General features: G+C 41.8%; 1 protein-coding gene across 3 annotated transcripts in view; it reads left to right on the forward strand.

The window, feature by feature from the left end:
- The window catches only part of LOC112223766 (BRCA1 DNA repair associated), a 44,374-nt gene that overhangs the window by 11,639 nt on the left and 8,408 nt on the right, over positions 1-24,327 (forward strand). For 2 of the 3 annotated variants that reach the window (XM_042305296.1, XM_024386954.2), the window contains exons 10-18: positions 349-508; positions 730-799; positions 2,852-2,979; positions 6,441-6,685; positions 6,851-6,938; positions 15,454-15,531; positions 15,708-15,748; positions 15,994-16,077; positions 17,458-17,515. In XM_042305296.1, coding sequence (XP_042161230.1) covers positions 349-508; positions 730-799; positions 2,852-2,979; positions 6,441-6,685; positions 6,851-6,938; positions 15,454-15,531; positions 15,708-15,748; positions 15,994-16,077; positions 17,458-17,515 — 952 coding nt within the window. The remainder of the gene's footprint in view (positions 1-348; positions 509-729; positions 800-2,851; positions 2,980-6,440; positions 6,686-6,850; positions 6,939-15,453; positions 15,532-15,707; positions 15,749-15,993; positions 16,078-17,457; positions 17,516-24,327) is intronic. The other variant, XM_042305297.1, reaches the window with a different exon arrangement.

Genomic DNA, 24,327 nt, shown 5'->3' on the forward strand with positions numbered 1-24,327 from the left:
TCAGTGCCCAACCTCACTAATGCTCTTGTGGCTGAATGGAAGCAAGTCCCCACAGCAATGTTCCAACATCTAGTGGAAAGCCTTCCCAGAAGAGTGGAGGCTGTTATGCAAGCACAAGGGGACCAACTCCATATTAATGCCCATGATTTTGGAATGAGATGTTCGACGAGCAAGTGTCCCCATACTTTTTTGTCATGTAGTGTACGTACGCAAATACACACTAAGCAGGCGCTCCACCAATTTTATCAGACATTTTCTCCCTTTCAATTGCTGTATATATTTTCTCATTCTGCTTCGCTCATCTAATAGTTATGTGTCTCTCTCTTGCTCTCCCTTTCTCTCCTTCAGCAAAAGGTTGCGATGCAGGAGGAGCTGCGGAGGCTGGAGAGAATGATGGCGTTGGTGTCTGAAGCGCTCCAGGAGAAGGAGGAGGAGGAGCCCACTGGGGCCAAAGTCTACCCCGGGGCCCCAGATCCCCCAGCGCTGCTTCAACCAGACAGGTCCACAGGTACAGAACTGGGCTTTGTTCAGGAGGGTGCAACATAACCGACCGATCAGATAGAAATGTATTGTACAGAAGATGGAATTGTCTGTCATGTAGAATAGGGGATGGTTTCAGTTCAGTATACCTTTTTTAAGAAATATGAGCGGGGACTGGTTGACAGTTGTTTGAAAGCTGTCTGCTTTCAAATGGCAGCTGACCTGAATTTGTTGGTTTTGTTTGTTTAGTCTCCTCAGGCCTTGATCTCCAGGCGACCCTGCCGTGTGGCCAGGGCACCAGGAAGAGATCTGCCAGCAGGTGAGCAAAGCCAGAGCTTAACGAGGCACCACACATTAACAACAGACTTCATGAAATTATGAACGCTTCAATGCTTCACTACACAATCACTTTGATAACCTGGTGCTGTTGGTTAGGTTTTGCTTACTACTTCATAAAATATGTGTGAGCTATTGAAAAATATAAATGTTATCGCAAAGTAGCACAAATTAAGGCTGTGCAATTAGGAAAATCCTAATTTGGGCATTTTTAATTGAAGACAGGGTCGTCCCCCACCGAGTTTAGAATGTAGGAAATCGCACTTAGATGATAAGTTCACTTTTTATTCACAGTATGAGATGGGAGCACTTATTGCCAGCTGCTTACTTATGAGCCATCACCACAACAGCAAGTTATCTGAATCTGCGACTTATTGAGGCGCGACTTATGGAGGGGGGTGGGTGTCGTTGGCTGCAACCTTCGGGCAGTATATGCTCATTTCAACCAGAGTGGGGCCCTAGATCAGCTTCACAGCCATTTTCAGGGCATGAATTTCATCCTCAACATACCAATAATGTTAAGTGTTTGCCATGTAATTGCTCTTTCCCTCAACCTGTGACTAAGGGGAAAGTCCAAGAAAGTTAGCTCGTGTTAGCTAGTATCTTTGATTTAGCTAGCTCAGCGTCTGCCTGATGCAGTTTTTTGGATAGAGGGTGATGCATCTCGGAGGACAGGCGGATAATCTCCCTAATGAAGCTGGAATCTGCTTATGCTGCGGAGAATCAAAAAGTAATTAGCGGCTGCATCTTATTTGTCATTTGGAGCACTTAGAGGGAAACTTGGGTTGCCACGGTAATTTATCTCTCCCGCTTGACTGCATCTCCCTATCTCTCCCTCCTTACTCATCTCCAGGGTTCTAAGTGCTGTCCTCTGGGGGAGGGAGAGAGCAGGGCCGGCTCCAGGCATAAGCAACATAAGCAATCGCTTAGGGCCCCCGGCCGCTAGGGGGCCCCAGACTCAATAAAAGCTTTTTTTTTGCGGAACTTAGTCAGGGTCTCACTTACTCAAAATGTAGTTTTGTCTCAGCAGTTTTTCTCTTATGACAGTCACTCAATTAGCCATGTCAGCTAGCAATTTTTAGATTGCCAAGTTAGTCTAGCCAGCTATTTAAACTTGCAGTAATCATGGCCACATCCTGACCAGGCATGTGCCCAGAGGCCCTGACCTCCAGGGGGCTCCCATTGACTTTGTTAGTCACTCTAACTCCGATATCATTAACATGGCATAAGTCTTGGCAAAATGGGTAGAATTGCAGGAAATTAGCTGTATAATATGAAAAATAATGTCTCTGCCCCATGGCAAAATGAGTAGAATTTCATGAAATTTGTTATAAAATTTCTAACCTTCTCTCCGCCCCTGGCAAAATTTGTAGAATTGCATAAAGCTTGCTTTAAAATGGAAACATTTACTCTACTCCCCATGGCAAAATGTGTAGAATTGCAGCACATTTACTTTAGATCGTACAAGAGGGGGGCCACTAAAATGTTTTTCCCGCAGGTTGGGGGCCTCCTCAACCAAATCTCATTTCACTTCACTAAAAGACGCGGGCTGGCCCTAAAAGAGGGACGAAGGGGAAAAAGAGGAGAGCCTGGGATCATATGAGACAAGTTTTGCTGGCCTCTATTCTACTGTGCATGTCTGGAGACATTGGTGAAATTGTAAGGAATGGGTTGCAATGACGTTTTGGACGTCTTTTACCTGGGACCTCTATCATCTAGCCACTGTTCATTAAAATACAGAAGTTCTGTCAAGTTGCTGCATTACCTTATCCTGATCAAAATGTCCCTGAGTAAGTTTCTATTGCATATTTTTTGATTCACCAAACCGAGAACAAGAGAAGCAATTGCATCTTGCTTCACTAGGTTATATTCAATTTTTAATCACAAGGTTTAACCTTTTAGTCATAACTGTCAACCACAATTTTATTAATTAAATGTATATCTGTCAATGTCTCTTCCTTGTGGTTCTTTGCCGTGGCTGCTCTTTCCCAAAAACGTTCCACATAGTCTGAGGATCTCTCTTCTTCTCCCCTAGGGAAGGTGCCCAAAACATTGAGGGAAATGCAGCCTCACCTCCCCCTGGTCTTGGAGACAGTGAGGGCCTTGGGCCCACCCCCACCACACCCTGCCGCACCAAACATGAGGGACCTGGAGGGACTGGAGGTAAGTCCACGGATCCAGTGGCTACTACAATGGCATTGAACTAATAAGATCAAAAATCATTTTGGAGGTCTGAGGTCCCCCCCAATTGTTTTTTTCCCCCAATGAGTTTTGAGAAGGAGGCGAGAAAATACAGAGTCAAAAGCCATAGTAGTATAGAGAATACCCCTCTCTGTTTTAATCTGAGAGTGTTTGTGTGTTGCCATGAAGTTGCATCAAATCAAAGTTTATTTGTCGCGTACACAGTTTTGTAGATTTTATCGCAGGTGCAGCGAAATGCTTATGTTTAGGGATACATGATATATTGGTGAATGTATCAAGTTTAACGCCGATGTACAAAACCAACGTCAAAGCTGACGTGCATACCTATATAATGTGTTATTTGACACGCCAAATAGTGTGTTGACACACAAGACCCAACGGCGTTTCATAGCCCGGTCAACTGCCCTGTACCCTCCACAGCAACCCGCCCAAGCCCCCACCATTTCTCCTTCACCCATATCCAGATAGCTGATGTTCTGAAAGAGCTGCAAATTCTGGACCCCTACAAATCAGCCGGGCTAGACAATCTGGACCCTCTCTTTTTTTATTTATTATTATTTGTCAAAATTGTTGCAACCCCTATTACTAGCCTGTTCAACTTCTCTTTCGTATCGTCTGAGATTCCCAAAGATTGGAAAGCTGCTGCGGTCATCCCCCTCTTCAACGGGGGAGACACTCTAGACCCAAACTGCTACAGACCTATATCTATCCTACCCTGCATCTCTAAGGTCTTTGAAAGCCAAGTTAACAAACAGATTACTGACCATTTTGAATCACATCGTACTTTCTCCGCTATGCAATCTGGTTTCCGAGCTGGTCATGGGTGCACCTCAGCCACGCTCAAGGTCCTTAACGATATCATAACCGCCATCAATAAGAGACATTACTGTGCAGCTGTATTCATCGACCTGGCCAAGGCTTTCGACTCTGTCAATCACCACATTCTTATTGGCAGACTCAACAGCCTTGGTTTCTCAAATGATTGCCTCGCCTGGTTCACCAACTACTTCTCTGATAGAGCTTAGTGTGTCAAATCGGAGGGCCTGTTGTCCGGACCTCTGGCAGTCTATGGGGGTGCCACAGGGTTCAATTCTCGGGCCGACTCTCTTCTCTGTATACATCAATGATGTCACTCTTGCTGCTGGTGATTCTCTAATCCACCTCTACGCAGACGACACCATTCTGTATACTTCTGGCCCTTCTTTGGACACTGTGTTAACTAACCTCCAGACGAGCTTCAATGCCATACAACTCTCCTTCCGTGGCCTCCAACTGCTCTTAAAAGCAAATAAAACTAAATGCATGCTATTCAACTGATCATTGCCCACACCTACCCGCCCATCCAGCATCACTACTCTGGACGGCCCTGACTTAGAAGACGTGGATAACTACAAATACCTGGGTGTCTGGTTAGACTGTAAACTCTCCTTCCAGACTCACATTAAGCTTCTCCAATCAAAAATTACATCTAGAATCGGCTTCCTATTTCGCAACAAAGCTTCCTTCACTCATGCTGCCAAACATACCCTCGTAAAACTGACCATCCTACCGATCCTTGACTTCGACGATGTCATCTATAAAATAGCCTCCAACACTCTACTCAGCAAACTGGATGTAGTCTATCACAGTGCCATCCGTTTTGTCACCAAATCCCCATATACTACCCACCACTGCGACGTGTAGGCTCTCGTTGGCTGGCCCTCGCTTCATACTCGTCGCCAAACCCACAGGCTACAGGTTATCTACAAGTCTCTGCTTGGTGAAGCCCCGCCCTATCTCAGCTCGCTGGTCACTATAGCAGCACCCACTCGTAGCACACGCTCCAGCAGGTATATCTCACTGGTCACCCCCAAAGCCAATTCCTACTTTGGTCGCCTTTCCTTCCAGTTCTCTGCTGCCACTGACTGGAACGAACTTCAAAAATCACTGAAGCTGGAGATTCCCATCTCCCTCACTAGCTTTAAGAACCAGATGTCAGAGCAGCTCACAGATCACTGCACCTGTTCATAGCCCGGCCATCTGTATACAGCCCGTCTATCTACCTCTCTCCCATACTGTATTTATTTACTTTGGTCCTTTTGCACCACAGTATCTCTACTTGCACATCCATCTTTTGCATATCTACCATTCCAGTGTTTAATTGCCATATTGTAATTACTTAGCCACCATGGCCTATTTATTGCCTTAACTCCCTTATTTGACCTTATTATTTGCACTCACTGTATATATACTTTGTTTTCTTTTTTTCTACTGTATTATTGACTGTATGTTTTGTTCATTCCATGTGTAACTCTGTGTTGTATGTGTCGAACTGCTATGCTTTATCTTGGCCGGGTCACAGTTGCAAATGAGAACTTGTTCTCAATTAGCTTACCTGGTAAAATAAAATAAAAATAGAAATCCTGGTTGAGAATGAACAACGAAACAGCAAGTAAGTGAAATAAATTGGTTTTGATTATGTTTTACTGGTAATGGGGACATGTAAATGCCCTCAAAATAACCTTTTGGTTAGTGTGTGTGCGTGTGTAACCTTTATTTAACTAGGCAAGTCAGTTAAGAATAAATTCTTAGTTACAATGACGGCCTACACCGGCCAAACCCGGACGACGCTGGGCTAATTGTGCGCCCCCCTATGGGACTCCCAATCACAGCCGGATGTGATCCAGCCTGGATATGGACCAGGGACTGTAGGGATGCCTCTTGCACTGAGATGCAGTAACTTAGACTGCTGCGTTCATGTGGGTGTTAACTATTTAACTGTAGTAGAATGCTTAAAAGGATGCACATTTTTTTTTAAATATGGGGTATCATTATAGTTAAGTTTTTTTTTGCAAGGAAAATGTTGGATATTGGTATCGGACAAAAATGTAATATCTGTGCATCACTAGTGAACATTTTGAAGTGGGGACAACAGACTGGGATAGATTGACTATGTCCCATAAACACACCAGCCAGCTGGTCTGCACATGCTCTGATGATGAGATTTGGGATGCCTTCTGGGCTGGCAGCCTTACGAGGGTTAACGCACTTGAACTCCTTACTCACGTCGGCCATGGAGATTGGGAGCACATAGTCCTCGTGAGCGGCGGGAGCCCAAGTCGGCGGCTAGGTGTTGTTTTTCCTGGAAGCGGGCGAAGTAGGTGTTTAGCTTGTCCGGGAGTGAGGCGACGGTGTCCGTGACATGGCTGGCTTGCCCTTTATAATCCGTGATTGTCTGGAGTCCCTGCCACATGCAGGGACTCTTGTGTCTGAGCCGTTGAATTGCGACACTACTTTGTCCCTGTACTGTCGTTGCCTTACGGAGATCATAGCTAGTCTGTTTTATACACATCCCATAGTAGTATTACATGTTTGTTAGTTCACGGTTTTGATTGATTAGTGTTATTTTGTAGTATATGAATGTATTTGCGTGTCTATGTCAGCAGGGCGGCTTGGCAGAGGGTCAGGACGGAGCCTAAGGAGCAGCATGAGAGCGAGGCCCAACCAGGTGTCGACAGTGGTCAGAGTGCACAGCGGGACCAATGCTCCCTCAGCTGGGCTGGAGGTCCAGGATACCCCGGTGGTCATCCAGCCTAACAACACACACCCATCAACACACACTCCACTGCGGGAACCCGCTGGGGTCAGGTTGGTGCTGGTAGCATCAGGACTCAGTGCACCTGAACAGGTAAATGTTTCTGTGACACATCCAGGTGTTTAATGTGTGATAATACTTGATGTTATTAGGTTTTAATATAACTTTAATCTACCTTCTAAGATGCTGGTTGTACTTCTGTGGCACTTGAGTCTCGAGTTTGCTTACTGAGGACAGATTTTTCCACTTTCTCTCCAGTCGATGGTGAAAAAGTTTGCCAAGAGGATGGGAGGCAGTGTGTGTTCACAAGTGACGTCCGAGACCACCCATGTCATCATGAACACAGGTTAGTGTGGGGTAACCTTTCACTACAGAAAATTAAAGAAGTATTTAATTTTGGACTAATTCGGGTAGGTCCAGGATGTGAATTTCACGGCAGCATGGCCTTTGATTCCCGCTTGTGTGTCCATAATGCCCCCCTCCAAAAAACCATGCCTTGTGGCCAATGTGCCCTTCGGCTGAATATAATCATTATAATTCCCTTCGCCGTGCTCTGAAGCACCTCTCACTCACATGGCTTTCTCAGATCTCAATTCTTCTTAGCCAATGCCGGTCACGTGATCAGCTTCATCTCACAGCCCTCACAGCTCCGAAGTACAAGTGAAGACCGATTCAACGGCGTGCGTCCTTCTTGTCGAATTCCGGGGCACCCTTTGAAGATGATAGAAGAACTGTCCACATTTATCTCTCCTTAGCCAACAAGACAAGAAATGAAAATCAAATCAAATCAAATTTTATTTGTCACTTACAAATGGTTAGCAGATGTTAATGCGAGTGTAGCGAAATGCTTGTGCTTCTAGTTCCGACAATGCAGTAATAACCAACAAGTAATCTAACTAACAATTCCAAAACTACTGTCTTATACACAGTGTAAGGGGATAAAGAATATGTACATAAAGATATATGAATGAGTGATGGTACAGAGCAGCATAGGCAAGATACAGTAGATGGTATCGAGTACAGTATATACATATGAGATGAGTATGTAAACAAAGTAGCATTGTTAAAGTGGCTAGTGATACATGTATTACATAAGGATGCAGTAGATGATAGAGTACAGTATATACGTATGCATATGAGATTAATAATGTAGGGTATGTAACATTATATTAGGTGGCATTGTTTAAAGTGGCTAGTGATATATTTTACATCATTTCCCATCAATTCTCATTATTAAAGTGGCTAGAGTTGAGTCAGTGTCAGTGTGTTGGCAGCAGCCACTCAATGTTAGTGGTGGCTGTTTAACAGTCTGATGGCCTTGAGATAGAAGCTGTTTTTCAGTCTCTCGGTCCCAGCTTTGATGCACCTGTACTGACCTCGCCTTCTGGATGATAAGCGGGGTGAACAGGCAGTGGCTCGGGTGGTTGTTGTCCTTGATGATCTTTATGGCCTTCCTGTAACATCGGGTGGTGTAGGTGTCCTGGAGGGCAGGTAGTTTGCCCCCGGTGATGCGTTGTGCAGACCTCACTACCCTCTGGAGAGCCTTACGGTTGTGGGCGGAGCAGTTGCCGTATAATCACTGGCCTATGTCAATCTACTGTTCCCCCATAGAAAAGGTTACCAATTCTATTGCTCAGCTTGTCGTTCTGTGCGAGAAATAAATATTTATCTCGAGGCGGCTTGAAATTAAGGGCATCTAGTTGTCCCGGAGACAATAGAAAAAAAAATGTCTTGCACAGTTCAAGAAATGAACGGCATAATCACTGGCCTATGTCAATCTACTGTTCCCCCATAGAAAAGGTTACCAATTCTATTGCTCAGCTTGTCGTTCTGTGCGAGAAATAAATATTTATCTCGAGGCGGCTTGAAATTAAAGGTATCTAGTCGTCCCGGAGACGATAGAAAAAAAAATGTCTTGCACAGTTCAAAACAGATTCTGGGACAGTTGTGGGACGGTAGATCCCAAATTCATTCAACCACTGTAAATCAAAAATAAATATAAAAAAGCAATGAGGCTGATGCAACAGATCAGAACGTTTATCTTAAAATGTTGCTAAAATTATTTCTTCACATTATAACCGCAGAAATACGCTCACGGCATTAATAATTACCTCAACATTTCAATGGTCGGTTTTTGGCTAGACTACTTTGAAACAAGATTAGGTAGACATGCCTTATAAAATGACAAACAATTAAGTTTGGTTGAAGGGTTTCAAAATGCTGATTGCCTCAACTCCGATTCCAATGGGCGGTGCATAGCAGGCACTGTCATTTCTCTCCTATGCGAATGAGCCGTGCTTTAAGTATGCCGACAGAATCAAGCCTTTTAGACCTTAACGTTTGTCCTTCATTACATTTATCAAACACGACTGGCGTTTCGCCTATATTTATGTAATCAAACGTCTAATTAAAGTTGGCTACATTTTCAGGCATCTCCATTTCAGCATTGGTGTAGACATGAGAAGCTGTAAGCTAATTCGCATATCACCTACACTTTGACATGTATGCAAATGATTTATGTACATTTTATGCTAAATACATTTTCAATATTATTCTAAAAGCACTTTTGAAAGGGGGGGGGATCCGAGCTTTCCACTACGACTACATTTATTTCGCAACTCATTAAACCGGAGTGTATATAATAGCATGGTTTTGTGGCATTTAGCGCTCAGTGCCTTGGTGGAGGCCACGGCTGAATGTAACACGGGTCAGTTGTAAAAGGTAGGCCTACATATGTTCCGCTGTATTTATGCATCCTTGTCTGAGTGCCAGTGGAAAGTTTCCTTAACAATACTTCTTGATTATATTGTAAGTGTACAACACAGGGAGGACAAATGATTTATTGTATAGCCTTCACAATACACATTAGGCCTATAAGCTTTTTATTTTATTTATTTATTTGACTAGGCAAGTCAGTTAAGAACAAATTCTTACTTTCAATAATGGCCTAGGAACAGTGGGTTACCTGCCTTGTTCAGGGGCAGAACGACTAGTGGTTACTAGTCCAACGCTCTAACCACTAGGCTACCTGCCGCCCCGGCAGTATCATCAGTATCGGTATCTGTAAATGTCAAGTTTTAGCCAGTATGTACTGCTACAGTGCCTTCAGAAAGTATTCACACCCCTGGACATTTTCAACATTTTGTTGTTACATCCTACATTTAAAATGGATTTAAATGTAGAATTTGTGTGACTGGTCTACACACAATACCCCATAATGTCAAAGTGGAATTTTGGACACACTTACTCATTCAAGGGCTTTTCTTTATTTTGGACTATTTTCTACATTTTAGAATAATAGTGAAGACATCAAAACTATGAAATAACACATGGGATCATGTAATAAAACAAAAAAGTGTTAAACAAATCAATATATATTATAGATTCTACAAAGTAGCCACGACCCTTTGCCTTGACAGCTTTGCGCATGCTTGGCATTCTCTCAACCAGCTTCACCTGGAATGCTTTTCCAAGTCTTTGAGTACCCACATATGCTAAGCACTTATTGGCTGCTTTTCTTTCACTCTGTGGTCCAACTCATCCAAAACATCTCAATTGGTTTGAGGTTCGGTGATTGTGGAGGACACACTTACTCTTTTCATAGTTTTGATTCACTATTATGCTACAATGTAGAAAATAGTAAAAATGAAGAAAAGCCCTTGAATGCAGTGTGTCCAAACTTTTGACTGGTACGGTATGTTCTTATAAGTTAATTGATTATTCAACCCCTTTTGCTATGGCAAGCCTAAATAAGATCAGGAGTAAAAATGTGCTTAACAAGTCGCATGACAAGTTGCATGGACTCACTCTGTGTGCAATAATAGTGTTTAACAGGATTTTTAAATGATTACCTCATCTCTGTACCCCACACATACAATTATCTGTAAGGTCCCTCAGTCGAGCAGTGAATTTAAAACACAGATTAAACCACAAAGACCAGGGAGGTTTTCCAATGCCTCGCAAAGGGCACCTATTGGTAGATGGGTAAAAACAACAACGATAAGGCATTGAATAGTCCTTTTAGCATGGTGAAGTTATTAATTACACTTTGGATGATTTATCAATATACCCAGTCACTACAAAGATGCATGCGTCCTTCCTAACTCAGTTGCCGGAGAAGAAGGAAACCACTCAGGGATTTCACCGAGGCAAATGGTGACTTTAAAACAGTTTAACGGCTGTGATAGAAAACTGAGGATGGATCAACTACATAGTAGTTACTCCACAATACTAACCTAAATGACACAGTGAAAAGGAAGTTTGAACAGAATAAAAATATTCCAAAACATGCATCCGGTTTACAATAAGGCACAAGTAGTACTGCAAAACATGTGGCAATGAAATTTACTTTATGTTCTGAATAAAAAGCGTTATATTTAAAACTGTTCGTTTTAATGGATTTTATAGGAGAAACTGAGGGTGGATCAACAACGTTGTAATTACTTCACAATACTAACCTAATTGACAGAGTACAAAGAAGGAAGCCTTTATAGAAAAACAAATATTCCAAAACATGCATCCTGTTTGCACTAAAGAAAATATTGCAAAAAATGTGGCAAAGCAATTCTGTTTTTGTCCTGAATACAAAGTGTTATATTAGCTGAAAATAGAATGCATTCCTGAGTACGACTTTCCATATTCTCAAGCGTAGTGGTGGCTGCATCATCTTATAGTTATGCTTGTAATTTGTTAAGGACTGGGGAGTTTTTCAGGATAAAAAAGAAACGGAATGGAGCTAAGGACAGGCAAAATCCTAGAGGAAAACCTGGTTCTGTCTGCTTTCCACCAGATACTGGGTGATGAATTCACCTTTCAGCAGGACAATAACCTAAAACACAAGGCCAAATCTACACTGGTGTTGCTTACCAAGAAGACATAAAATGTTCCTGAGTGGCTGAGTTAGTTGACTTATATCTACTTGAAAATCTATGACAACCAAATGGTTGTCTAGCAATGATCATCAACCAACTTGACAGAGCTTGAAGAATTTCGAAAATAATAAATGGGTGATTCCATTTGGGCAAAGTTATTTGAGACTTACCCAGAAAGACTCTCAGCTGTAATCGCTGCCAAAAGGTGATTCAAACTTTAATGACTCACGGGTGTGAATACTTTTGTAAATTCAATATTTCTCTATTTCGTTTTCAATAAATTTTCAACAATTTCGAAAAGGGTTTCACTTTGTCATTATGGGGTATTGTGTGTAGATGGGTGATTTAAAAAACATATTTTATCCTTTTTTGAATTTTGGCTGTAACACTGCGGAATAAGTCAAGGGGTATGAGTACTTTCTGAAGGTACTTAATTACTTCATCACGCTCAAAGGGATATTCAATGTCTGCTTTTAAAATTTTTACCCATCTACCAATATGTGCCCATCTTTGCAAGGCATTGGAAAATCTCTGGTCTTTGTGTATGAAATTCACTGCTCGACTGAGGGACCTTACAATTATCTGTGTGTGTGTGGGGTACAGAGACGAGGCAGTCATTAAAAAATCATGCTAAACACTATCATTGCAGTCTATGCAACTCATTATGAGCAAATATTTACTCCTGAACATATTTAGGCTCGCCATAACAAAGGGGTTGAATACTTATTAACTCAATACATTTCAGCTTTTTCTTTGTTTATTATTTGTAAACATTTCGAAAAACATCATTCCACTTTGATATTGTGGTGTATTGTGTTTAGGCCAGTGACAAAAAAAAAAATCGCAATTTAATCCATTTTAAATTCCAGCAGCAACACAACAAAATGTGGAAAATGTCAAAGGGTGTGAATACTTTTAAGTATCGTGACAATATTGTATCAGTTCTCTGGCAATTCCCATCCCTAACACAAACACACAGCCCTCTATACACACACACACACAGACACACAGTCTTCAAGCCTTAATTGCGTGCTCTGATGGATTCTTTGCATTTCAAAGCCGCCTCCTCCAAAGCACAACATTAGCTGAAGAGTGCGTTAAGGAAGCCACGTTAATGGCATCCGTTACCCCGGCAACTGCCAAATGAAAGTGTGCAGGTTCTTGATCTTTCGGGGGCAGTGAAAGGTTGAGGAGGAGTAGGAGGAGGAAAGTTTGGGTCTGTGTGCGAGAAAGAGTTATCTCACCATGGTCATTAGACTAAAACAGACGTTTAGAATTCCACACCTAAGTAATATTCATTAGGCACCAAATGGAAGAAAACGGACTGAAACATGGAGGGACTGCCTCTACTTAAGAGACAATTGTTTTTGATTTCTGTTGCAAAATGTTTTGCTACAATGTGCACTAATGGATACAACCTTGCCCTTGACATGTTGCCCTCAATGTGGTGACTTCTTAGCGGTGCATTGGGAAAGTATTCAGACCCCTTCACATTTTCCACATTTTGTTACGTTACAGCCTTATTGTAAAATAGATTTTAAAAAATTATAAATGACCAATCTACACACAACACCCCATAATGACAAAGTGAAAACAGGTTTTTAGAAAATTTTGCAAATGTATAATTATTATTAATATTTCTAAACTAAACCTTATTTACATAAGAATTCAGACCCTTTGCTATGAGACCTAAGCTCGAAATTGAGCTCAGGTGCATCCTGTTTCCATTGATCATACTTGATGTATCTACAACTTGGTCTATACCTGTCTATATAAGGTCCCACAGTTGATAGTGCATGTCGGAGCAAAAACCAAGCCAGGAGGTCAAAGGAATTGTCCGTAGAGCTCCGAGACAGGATTGTGTCAAGGCACAGATCTGGGGAAGAGTACCAAAACATTTCTGCAGCATTGAAGGTCCCCAAGAACAGTGGCCTCCATTATTCTTAAATGGAATAAGTTTAGAGCCACTAAGACTCTTCCTAGAGCTGGCCGCCCAGCCAAACTGAGCAATCGGGGGAGAAGGGCCTTTGTCACGGCTGATTTTCTCCTCTTCGTCTGAAGAGGAGGTGTAGCAGGGATCGGACCAAAATGCAGCGTGGTAAGTGTCCATAGTTGTTTTTAATGAATAAACCGAAACACTACAAAACAATAAACAAAACGTGAATAACCAAAACAGTACCGTGTGGTGAAACAAACACCGACACGGACACATTCACCCACAAAGTACCCACAGAATATGGCTGCCTAAATATGGTTCCCAATCAGAGACAACGATAGACAGCTGCCTCTAATTGAGAACCAATCTAGGCAACCATAGACATACAATATACCTAGAAAGGAAACAGCCCCATAAACATACAAAAAAACCTAGACAAGAAAAAAACACATACATCACCCATGTCACACCCTGACCTAACCAAAATAACAAGGAAAACAAAGAATACTAAGGGCAGGGTGTGACAGCCTTGGTCAGGGAGGTGACAAAGCTCCAGAGTGTCCTTCTGGAAGGTTCTCCTATTTCCACAGAGGAAATAATCTCTGCAGCCCTCCACCAATCAGGCCTTTATGGTAGAGTATCCAGACGAAAGACACTCCTCAGTAAAAGGCACATGACAGCCCGCTTGAAGTTTGCCAAAAGGCACCTAAAGGACTCTAACCATAAGAAACAAGATTCTCTGGTCTGAAGATTGAGATCTTTGGCCTGAATGCCAAGCGTCACGTCTTGCGGAAACCTGGCGCCATCCCTACAGGGAAGCATAGTGGTTGCAGCATCATGCTGTGGGGATGTTTTTCAGCGGCAGGGACTGGGAGACGAGTGAGGATCGAGGGAAAGATAAACGGAGAAAAGTACAGCGTGATCCTTGATGACAACCTGCTCCAGAGCGCTCAGAACCTCCAACTGGGGTGAAGGTTCACCTTTCCAACAGGACAACAACCCTAAGCCCACACCCAAGACAACGCAGGAGTGGCTTCGGGGCAAGTCTCTGAACGTCCTTGCGTGGCCCAGCCAGAGGCCGGACTTGAACCTGATCAAACAGGGCTTGAGAGGATCTGCAAAGAAGAATGGGAGAAATCCCCCAAATACAAGTGTGCCAAGCTTCGAGCGTCATACCCAAGAAGACTCGAGGCTGTAATCGCAGACCAAGGTGTTTTGACAGAGTACTGAGTAAAGGGTCTGAATACTTATGGAAATGTGATATTTTGCTTTGTCATTATGGGGCATTGTGTGTAGATTGATGAGGAGAAAAATGCTTTCATCCATTTTAGAATAAGGCTGTAACGTAACAAAATGTGGAAAAAGGTGAAGGTCTCTGAATACTTCCCGAATGCACTGTAGATGGTTGTGGATTGAGACAGACTTAACTGAGGACAAGACTGTTAATGATAGGAAAGTGTGTGTGTGTGTGTGTGCGGCCAACCACCAGACAGGAAGCTCCAGGCACCATCTCTAAGATCACAGCAGGGCTCTCGCCTACGCACTCATTGCCGTGGGTCAGCTGTCTACTCTGCACTGTCAACCACTGCATGCTTGATATCTAGTGTAACGTCATATTCATAAAGGTGTAACTTTATTACGCAGATTGATGAAGTATCACCGGACTTCCTGACGCTAACCTGGTTGTGGATCACATGCGGTGACGCATTCATTTCCCACAGAATGCTGACTCGTACTCACTCCACTGTGACTGTAAAATACGACTATGGATTTCCGATTGATGCTCTGCGCTACCATTTACTGCTGGTTCTCCAAGTTCAGTTCATGATCTTACTGTCATTTTGAAAATCTTGTCATCAAATCACAAAACCCCAACATGGCAACAAAGTATTTGTGAACAGTGATTTCATTGGGTGAGGTTAACGAAGTGTTTTGAGGCCATTTTTATGAAACGCTATGGACGATATTCATTGAAGTTGTGATTTGTGTGTACTATGTGTTCTGTGTGTGTTTTCTCACGTCTACCCTACCTCTTGTTTGTCTGTCCGTCACAGATGGTAATCTGGTGTGTGAGCGCACGCTCAAGTACTTCCTGGGCATCGCAGGCAGGAAGTGGGTGGTGAGCTTCCAGTGTGAGTTCAGAGTTCCGTCACTAATTTGTCCCCTCACCACAGACCGATTTTAGGGAAACCAGTGTTAATGTGAAACCACAGGGAAGAGAAGGTTTCTTACGTAACACAGCTCAAGGAAAATGGGGATCGTTTGTGTTGCCGAATATAAGCATTATTTTTGTTCCTATACTCCACAGGGATTTCCGAGTGTTTCAAACAAGGGACAGTCTTAAATGAGGTACACACTCTGGTTGCATGTCATATTCCAAGAGCAGATTACAGAATATTCCATGTTTCCCATTGAGTTAATCTTTTAAACTATTGATGGGCGCAGCTGTTTGTGAAGCATGGACTTTAATTTGTATTTTTCTTGGTAATTTACTGGTATTGTTTTTCCACAATGTCTTGGTCGTAATGACAAATGATACTACCGACTTCCCTATTAAGAATATTTTAACCCTTCGTCGCCCCCAACCCACACAGACGTCATTTGAGGTGCGAGGAGACGTTGTGAACGGACATGATCACCAAGGGCCCATGAGAGCACGGACCACAGGGGACACAAGTGTGAGTTTTACACCTGTTCTGTTACACCTTCACTATTACACCCCATAATACATCCTACACCCCATGTCACACCTGCACTATTCCACCCCAAATGTACATTCTATTACAACTTATTACCCCATATTGCATGTAAACTAATACACCCCCATATTACAAGATGTGTGCAGTCTTTTACTTTTTAAAAAACTTTTTGCTGAACAGATTCTTTGATCTCCAGCACCTGCTTCAAACCACTAGATATGTCATCTTGGAGTACACGCCTAGTCCTGCTTTAAAAAGTCAAACCCATTTTCTAATGGTGCTTTCGTCTCGTTTTGGAGTGGGGCCAGATCTGAAAGCAGCAGCAGAGGAACCTTTGCAACTGAAGAGGAACATTTGAAATGGCTTGATGTCATGTTGGTATTATTGGCTGCTTTGAGGAGGCCCCTAATTGAATTAACCAGTAATTTCAGGCCTATTTGAGGACCCGATTACAGTCTCTCCACCTTGATGGCTTCAGACAGACTGCCGTGTTCATATTCGCTCGCTGTCGCCAGACCAACAGGACAGACAGTCAAACCGATAAATTGGTATTCTAGGCGTTTGCTGATTGCAAGATGTGAGTGGCATGGTGGGTGGGTGGTAGGGAGGTGGGTGAAAGGGAGGGTGTGTGTGTGTGTGTGTGTTATCATGTCCTTGTTTTAATTCCACCTGAAGGGCATTAGGTGTCTAAATGAGAAATATGTAAGCGAGATGTTTGTTCATCAGACCGCCACCGCGGGCTAACGATCATTATGGATGGAGACTGAGGTGTTGAGATTGAGCATTTCTCGGTCAAACAGGTTGGAGTTTTATTTCTAAAAACCGTAACATCCAACCGTATCGTGGATATTAACCTAGGCTTTGATGTGAAATCAGTTTTGTCGCTTTATGGCTTCACTGGCTATAAATAACATTTGTCCAAACAATAAAGTTAACTATTGATAATGAAGTACTTCATGAGATACCCATTTAGTACATACTTTTTTTCCATTTATAGGCCTAAATTAACAGTAAACGGTAGAGGTGTTCCTGACTGGAGGTGCACTTTGCCAAAAGCATGGCTATTACCATGGAGAATTCTGTACAGCTTGAGCCTTTTTTTGTCCCCATGTTCTGTTTGACACCACACTGGATTCAAAAGCAGTTAGGGCTTTTGGTTTAATACAGTGTTTTCCCTATCATTGTATAGGCAGGGTGGAACCCCCCCCCCCCCAACTTTGGCACCACTGGTTTCAATGGAACGTTATGGTCCCACAGTACCTGGATGTTGCTTTGGGCCTTTGTGCCCCACGTGGAGGAAGGTCTTATCTCCTGAATTTACTCAATCTAAACTGAGCTCCTGTCTCTCTCTTTCCCTAGCTGCTGATGAAGGATTACGAGATCTGTTTCCAAGGCCCTTTCACCGATATGACCACTGGTAAGTAACTGCAACGCTGACCAGAAAAGAACCCGCTACAGACCATACTACACACAATCTCACCTCACCAAGAAATGGGTTGAGCATGGAACACTTTTTTAAATTATTGTTATTTTTTTTAGGTTTGCTTGAATTTTTTCTTTTAGAAAATACCATTTGATTTATTTGGTAATGGTGGATGTTTTAATGTTTTTTGGGGAAAATGCAGTACTCTCTCTACTCGTACCTTCATTCAAAATAGAAGTCCATTTAAATTAGAAGTATCATCCGTTTCGCCTAGAGCCTTTTGCAGGTGACTGCTAGTCGGCTGAACTTTGGGAATGTTGGCTAATGGAGCAAGAGATATTATGCTGTTTTTAATTTGTGTATAGATATATTTTTTAAAAGAAAGGATAAAAGTGAGAAGGCAAAAAGGAAGACGACTGGGTGCCAGGAAAAACAAAAGGTGGCCTTAATTTATGGAAAGCCTCCCCAGGGCTCCTGGTAGTACCACTGTCTCTATAGAGACAAGAAAATGAATCCACCTCTGTCTACCCAGTCCCCCTCATTTACCACTGTGAACTGTAGGACTCACACACTCACTGACACACACTCTGGCATAGAGGACTAGTTCTCTGACGTTGGGAACCGTTTGAAGCCCATTGTTTTGTCCCTGTCAATTTATTGAATGGTTAAAAATTGCAATGTGCAGATAGTCTATGGGAGGGTTGAGAACTGACTGAAAGTTATGAATGAGTCATAGCTAGAGTTTAACAACCAGCTTGGACCTCAAACCATGCTACATTATAAGAGTTCAAAGAAATACCGTGTTCTTATGTCTTCACATGAGTGACCAAATCAAGACTTGACTAGTTAAATAAAGGTTAAATTTTAAAACTTTTATTCATTTTTAAACCCGACAAAATGAAAAGTTAACCAAATATGCATATATTGATAGCGTTTCTATCCACCAAACTAATAGATTTTCTTCAACTAGACCAAAAACAGTCAAAATCCTAGAAAGTCCAATTAGAATCCCAACAAAAAATAGTCCCAATGTTAATCAAAAAGCAAAAATGTGCAGTCCCCCTTCAAAATGCAGAAATATTTAATCAAATAAAGTTAGATTCACACAAAAAAAAAGTCACACAAAAAAATACCAGGAAGGTTGTGGGAGCTCAATGTTAAGGCCTCTTCCAAAACAAAGGAATCCTTTTGTCGTTGACATAACAATCCACAAAAATTTGCAACAAATATAAATTCGAATGGTTAATCTAGACTACTTAAAAGGTTTTCCACACAAAAAAAACCTCGGCCAGGTACACACACAATAGCTCCCCAAACGGCTCCCCTTCCTCTTAAAGGGACATTCCCTCTTAAAAGGGATAGTCCACTGAGCCCCTAATCAACAATGCAGTTCAATAAATAGACTTAAGAAAATATTTACTAAATTAAGTAAAAAATAAAAAGTAACACAAAATGGCATAACAATAACAAGCTTATGTACAGGGGGTACTGGTACCGAGTCAATGTGTGGGGGTACAGGTTAGTCAAGGTAATTTGTTCATGTAGGTAGAGGTAAAGTGACTATGCATAGATAATAAACAGCGAGGTAGCAGTAGTGTAAAAACAAATGGGGGGGGGGGCCGGTCGGTGGCCATTTGATTAATTGCTCAGCAGTCTTTCGGTTGTCGTGCCCTCTTCACGACTGTCTTGGTGTGTTTGGACCATGTTAGTTTGTTGGTGATGTGGACACCAAGGACCTTAACTCTCGACCCGCTCCACTACAGCCCTGTCGATGTTAATGGGGGCCTGTTCGGCCCTCCTTTTCCTGTAGTCCACGATCATCTCCTTTGTCTTTCTCATCTCCCATAAGTGTTTAATTAAGTCGAGATTTGTTGACTGACACACACACACACCCTTTAAACCAACTATGCGCCTTTGAGACCCCTCTTTCAAAGTCACTAAAGAACTTATTCTAGCCATGGTAGAACCAATAATGGACACTTGGGCACCTTTTTATTTTATACATGACCCTAAGCATGATGGGATGTTTTAATTGCTTAATTAACTCAGGAACCACACCTGTGTGGAAGCACCTGCTTTCAATATCATTTGTATCCCTCATTTACTCAAGTGTTTCCTTTATTTTGCCGCTTACCTGAACATTTACAGCAATTCTTTGCCCTTAGGGGTAACTGTGGAGTAAAGTTGGTGCCAAGGGTCTGAACATGTAAACATTTTGAAATTGTCATAGGATGTAATCTTTCACTCTTTTTGGAGACTCTTTTTAGTACAGTACCTTCAGAAAGTATTCACACCCCTTGACTTTTTCCACATTTTGTTGTTACATCCTAAATTTAAAATGGATAGATTTTTAAAATTTGTTTTCACTGTCTTACACACAATACCCCAAACTAGAATTTTTGAAATCTTTACAATTTTAATAAAAGATGAAAAGCTGAAATGTCTTGAGTCAATAAGTATTCAACCCCTTAGTTATGGTAAGCCTAAATAAGTTCAGGAGTGAACATTTGCTGAACAAGTCACATACTAAGTTGCATGGACATGATTTTTGAATGATTACCTCGTCTCTGTACCCCACACATACAATTATCTGTAAGGTCCCTCAGCCGAGCAGTGAATTTCAAGCACAAATTCAAGCACAAAGACCAGGGAGGTTTTCCAATGCCTCGCAAAGAATGTCACCTATTGGTGCATGGGTAAAAAAACACTGAATATCCCATTGAGCATGGTGAAGTTTTGAATTACACTTTGGATGGTGTATTTATACACCTAGTCACTACAAAGATACAGGCGTCCTTCCTAACTCCGTTGCCGGATACGAAGAAAACCACTAGATCCAAGAGGAAACATGGTTCAGTTTGCTTTCCACCAGACACTGGGAGATGTATTCACCTTTTAGCAGGACAATAACCCAAAACACATGGTCAAATCTATACTGGAGTTTCTTACCAAGAAGACAGTGAATGAAAATCTATGGCAAGATCTGAAAAATGATTGTCTAGCAATGATCAACAACCAATTCAACCAAGCTTGAAGAATTTTTAAAAGAATAGGAAAATGATGTGCAATCCAGGTGTGGAAACCTCTTAGACTTACCACAAAAGACTCATAGCTGTAATGGCTGCCAAAAGAGCTTCTACAAAGTATTGACTCAGGGGAATGAATACTAATGTAAATTAGATATTTCATGTTCAGTAAATTTGCAAATATTTTCTTCTTTTTTTTCTCATGATGGAGTACAGTGTGTAAATGGGTGAGGAAAAACATATTTAATTCCAAATGGAATTCGGGCTGTAACAAAATGTGACCGACTGGCTCGATTCGGTCTTAGGTAGAAACATTTGAAGCAAGCGAGCAGCACATTTATTTATAAAGCCCTTTTTACATCAGCAGATGTCACAAAGTGTAATACAGAAAACCAGCCTAAAACCACAAACGGCAAGCGATGTAGAAGCACGGTGGCTAGGAAAAACTCCCTAGAATGGCCGTAACCTAGGAAGAAACCTAGAGAGGAACCAGGCTCTGAGGGGTGGCCAGTCCTCTTCTGGCTGTGCCAGGTGGTGAATATAAGAGTACATGGGCAAATGGTGTTGAAGTTGTTTTTTACATTGGTTAAAAGTAGAGACTCAGAGCTAGGAAATTGTCAATCATACACTACAGTTGAGGAACAATGGGGAAAGTAATTCTGCTTAGAAAGTTAATAAACTGGAGAACTCTTGTTTGTCTACACCCATTCAGCATCGTTCACACCCTCTTTAAGCTTCAGCACCACCCATCTATTTAAGGATTCACATGTGAATCAGGCTATGTACTAAACAACCAAAGATTTCAAGACTAAAGGCTGGTTTATACTACAGGTGTATTTGTAAATTCAGATTGGCCATTTTGTAAATTCAGAGCGTTTCGCTTTTGGACGCTCTGGCCAAAAAGTAGGGTTGATCCGAGCGTTCTGACCTGACAATAGCAGTCAAGCACCCTTGCTAACTGGCTAATGTTGGCTAGCTTGCAACCTAATTGCAGATACAAAAGAGAGAACAGCTCACTCTAATCAATTTACTCGCCCTAGCAGAGCTGGTTGTTTTTTTTGCCAACGTTTACTAACACCGGCCATATTCAACGGGCGTTGGGCGTTCATAAATTTGTCAGTTATTCTGCGCTCTGGCACACTCGGATGAGAGTGCTATGAAAAAGTTGTTGCAGTGACTTTCTATTGAAATGGACACTTGCATAGTGGAGTCTTAAGTTTTTAATACGTGATACATAAAATTTTAAAAAGCTGCGTTAGACAGGATTACCTACACATTGTGGCCAGCTCAAAAAGACAGAAGCGTGCTATATGACCAATCCGAACTCATCTGGCATGTCCAGCCCGCTCATGATCTTGGCTAATCATGGCTAGCGGGAAGGTTGCTGTCTTCCTTAGGCTTAACCAACTAGGCTTGTAATTTAACAATTTTATTCGTAAGGCACATGACAGTTCACAAGAAGGCATTTCTGCCAAAAGTTTACATTCAAACGGCTCTTCTGTGAAGTAGTGACCCATGACATACGCCTAGTTTCCTGAATTGGGTCACACATCTCAAAATGTAGCTAGACTATCTTACCCGTATACATGGATGGACGCTTCTCTCTCTCTGTCACGGATTCCATGGTTGCCCTTCGTTTAAAGATGTAATCCGGAGACTTGTTTTATACATCAGCCTTTGTGTGTTCTTCGTCTGCATATATGCAATTAAACGCCAGAATTTTCTCCATCTCCTTAGCTATCATACTCAACCCGGTCCTCCAGAAGGTGGAGAGCAACACTTAAGCAGTTCTACTACGTGATACCTTTAAATAATGCCTCTTTAAAAAGGATTACCTAAACCCTACTGACCTCTCGTTATGGACAGAAGAGTGCTACATGGCAGACCAATCCGAACTCCTCTCGCGGCATGTCCAGCCCACTCAATATCTCAGCCAATCATGGCTAGCAGGAAGGTTGCTGTCTTTTTCCGTGGTTTAACCAACTAGGCTCGTAATTTAACAATTGTATTTGTATTTACAGATGGCATACAAGCTTGTTATTAAGGCACATGAAAGTTCACATGTTCCAGAAGGTATTACTGCCCAAAAATGCATTTTGATAAATAAAATTAAAAAAGTTTCTTTGAAATGGTGCTCCTGTGAAGTAGTGACGCAGAAAGTGGAATAAGTTCAGGGGTATGACTACTTTCTGAAGGCACTGTAGGTAGTTGGAGTTTGAGGTTCAATCTTCTCCCTTCATCACAAATCTGATAAGCGCTAAACACTGATGGAAAGAGACTGTGAAGGTTATCTATATCTTGTCCTCTCTGTCCACTCCGCATTAGAAGAGACACTGTTCGGAAGAGGTAGAGGAGAGTTCATATTCCGTCATGCAATAACATTTCTTCTCCGGATGGATGGATGAATGGATGGATGAAGGTCCTGGGGCATCAAAGTGCTCCTAATGTGTATTTCTGCAGGCTGGAACAATGCAGGCTTGGCTAATGGGTTTGCGCGTGCATTATAGATCAGGGGTTCTCAAGCTTTTGGGGCCTGTGACCCCTTTTCTGATCGCAAATTCATCAGGCACCCCATCATAATCAACTCGAGTGAGATAAAAAAAAAATGATTGCATACAAGGAGTTTTACCATGACTTCGGCAGTGCATGGCCAGACAAACCAATTCTCAGGCCCAGGGAAGGAACATTTTAAAGGCCTGGCTCTTAGCATTAGAAGGAAAAAGTTACTGTTTTCAAGCTAATTTTCTGCAGTTCTACACATTTTGCAATGAGGCAGAGAGAAATACTTGCAGTTTTAAAGCTTAAAGTAACTGCCCACTGTTTCAAGATTTCTATGAATCATGACCAATAATTAATTACATTATGTGGGAAACAGATTTCCATTAAAAAAAATGGTAATTACGCATGTTCAAAATCAGCTTTTCTGTGTTGGAATGGTGTGGGAGTACCCCAACAACAGAATGATGTGGGCATATACCGGTCATTAAAAATATGAATACAAGTAGACTGCTGATTGGCCAGCTCAATGAGGAAATGACAAGCACTTTTTAAACGGTTGTCTGTTTTGAGTTTGAGGTGTTGTTTTTTTCCTCAAGTTTATGCTTTGGACACGAACAATGTTCCCTGTAAATGTTTTGGGACACTGAGCAAATATTAGGTCCTGTGAGCGGAAACTTGAACATTCTTATGATTTTTTTTTTGTGCATCTTTTGGCGTACGTTTACAGTAGACACTGAGGCTGTACCCTGACAGTTTTAGTAGCCAATATACTATTGTGGCTGTCTATTTGAGCTTAATGTAGGCCTACCAACAAAACCAATTAAGCAAATCCCATAACATTTTCACATGGAAATAGCTCATGATTTCTATGACATCCTACAGTAGCCTATATGTGGTGTTCAATGCTGGCATACATTGCATGAGACAAATATATATATATATATATATATATTTTTTAAAATACATTATAAAGGGCTTGAAATTGATTACTGTAACACCAAGGGCCAAATAGGTGACTGTAAATTCTATTGTGTTGTGTGATGCAAGAAACCACAAAATAAAAGTCATTATTATTACCATACAGAGAATTAGTCAATGTTTTCTACCCCTCTGCCTATGGGCTTATTTGCATATTCAATTCAACACTGACCCTTTTAATTAAGACATAAGATTTTTACCTGACTGGCTTTTCAAAGAAATGTAGCCTACACTTGTTGTGCTCTTGTAGGAAGCAGTAACTCCAAATTGCTGACCTATACCTATCTATAACTGGACTAATAA

Source organism: Oncorhynchus tshawytscha, linkage group LG24, assembly GCF_018296145.1.
Source record: "Oncorhynchus tshawytscha isolate Ot180627B linkage group LG24, Otsh_v2.0, whole genome shotgun sequence".
Classification (NCBI taxonomy): domain Eukaryota; kingdom Metazoa; phylum Chordata; class Actinopteri; order Salmoniformes; family Salmonidae; genus Oncorhynchus; species Oncorhynchus tshawytscha.